At 68.0% G+C, this 871-nt stretch overlaps 1 protein-coding gene across 1 annotated transcript in view; it reads right to left on the bottom strand.

Annotated features, from left to right (window-relative positions):
- The window catches only part of CUL9 (cullin 9), a gene marked incomplete at both ends in the record, with an annotated part of 16,943 nt that overhangs the window by 11,106 nt on the left and 4,966 nt on the right, over positions 1 to 871 (bottom strand). The window contains 2 exons of the mRNA XM_010133350.1: positions 1 to 69; positions 425 to 582. The exon at positions 1 to 69 is cut by the window's left edge and continues 11 nt beyond it. Of these exons, the coding sequence (XP_010131652.1) occupies positions 1 to 69; positions 425 to 582 (227 nt within the window). The remainder of the gene's footprint in view (positions 70 to 424; positions 583 to 871) is intronic.

The following is an 871-nucleotide window of genomic DNA, read 5'->3' as shown; positions in this document are numbered from 1 at the left end:
ATCTGCTCCACGATGGCTCCTTCCAGCCAAGCCGGCCCTTGCACCAGAAGCCGGTCCCCCAGGTAGTACCTGCCGCGGCCGCCAGCAACGGGTCAGGGGCCGGCCCAAGACCCCTGGCCAACAGCCCCCCGCCAGGAGACAGAGACGGCCCCGGCTCCAGCCTCCCTCCAAGGCACACGGGTCCAGCAGCACCCATCTATCTGCCCCGTGGCCAGCAGAAAATGTGCCTCCACAGACTGCCAGCACCCGCGGGCCCTCACAGCCTTTCCCTCCCCATGCCAAAGCTCAGAAAACCAAAGTGCGAGCACCACTGCCACACCAGGACAGGCTCAGCCGTGGCCTCAGTGCCACCTGTGCCTCCCCTGCCACGCCACACCATGCCGCAGCAAGCCCCTGGGTCCCGTGAAGACCCTGCGCCGCTCACCGGTAGAAGTGTTCAAAGGTGTGGGCGAGCTCCAGGCCACTGAAGACGACGAAGGGCTCCAGGATCTGCTGCAGCTGCTGCAGTGACCCTGCGCTGCCCACAGCTCCATGAAGCTCCCGGATCTGCCCATCGAGGTAGCGGGCAAACTGCTCGCTCACCTGCAGAGACACAGACCGGGCTGCAGGGCTGGGCTGGGGGCATGTCCCTGGGGGGAGCAGCTGAGAAGCCCTGCCTGAGGCTCTCAGACAGGCACCAGCCTCAGCAGGAGCGCGCCGGGGCTGGGGCCATGCCACGACAAGCGCTGGGCACCATCCAGGGCTGCCGAAGGGCAGGGCTCCATGGCTCGGTGCGGGGCCAGGACACTGCTCACCTGGAGCTCGACCTGAGGCCCTGGGCCAGGACAGCCTCCCCAGCCCGTGCCCAGGGCCAGCGAGGCTGGAGCCCAAG

Source organism: Buceros rhinoceros, unplaced genomic scaffold, assembly GCF_000710305.1.
Source record: "Buceros rhinoceros silvestris isolate BGI_N320 unplaced genomic scaffold, ASM71030v1 scaffold14063, whole genome shotgun sequence".
NCBI classification, from domain to species: Eukaryota; Metazoa; Chordata; class Aves; order Bucerotiformes; family Bucerotidae; genus Buceros; species Buceros rhinoceros.
Note: the sequence above shows the minus strand (reverse complement) of the source record. Positions and strands in the feature narration are given on the sequence as shown.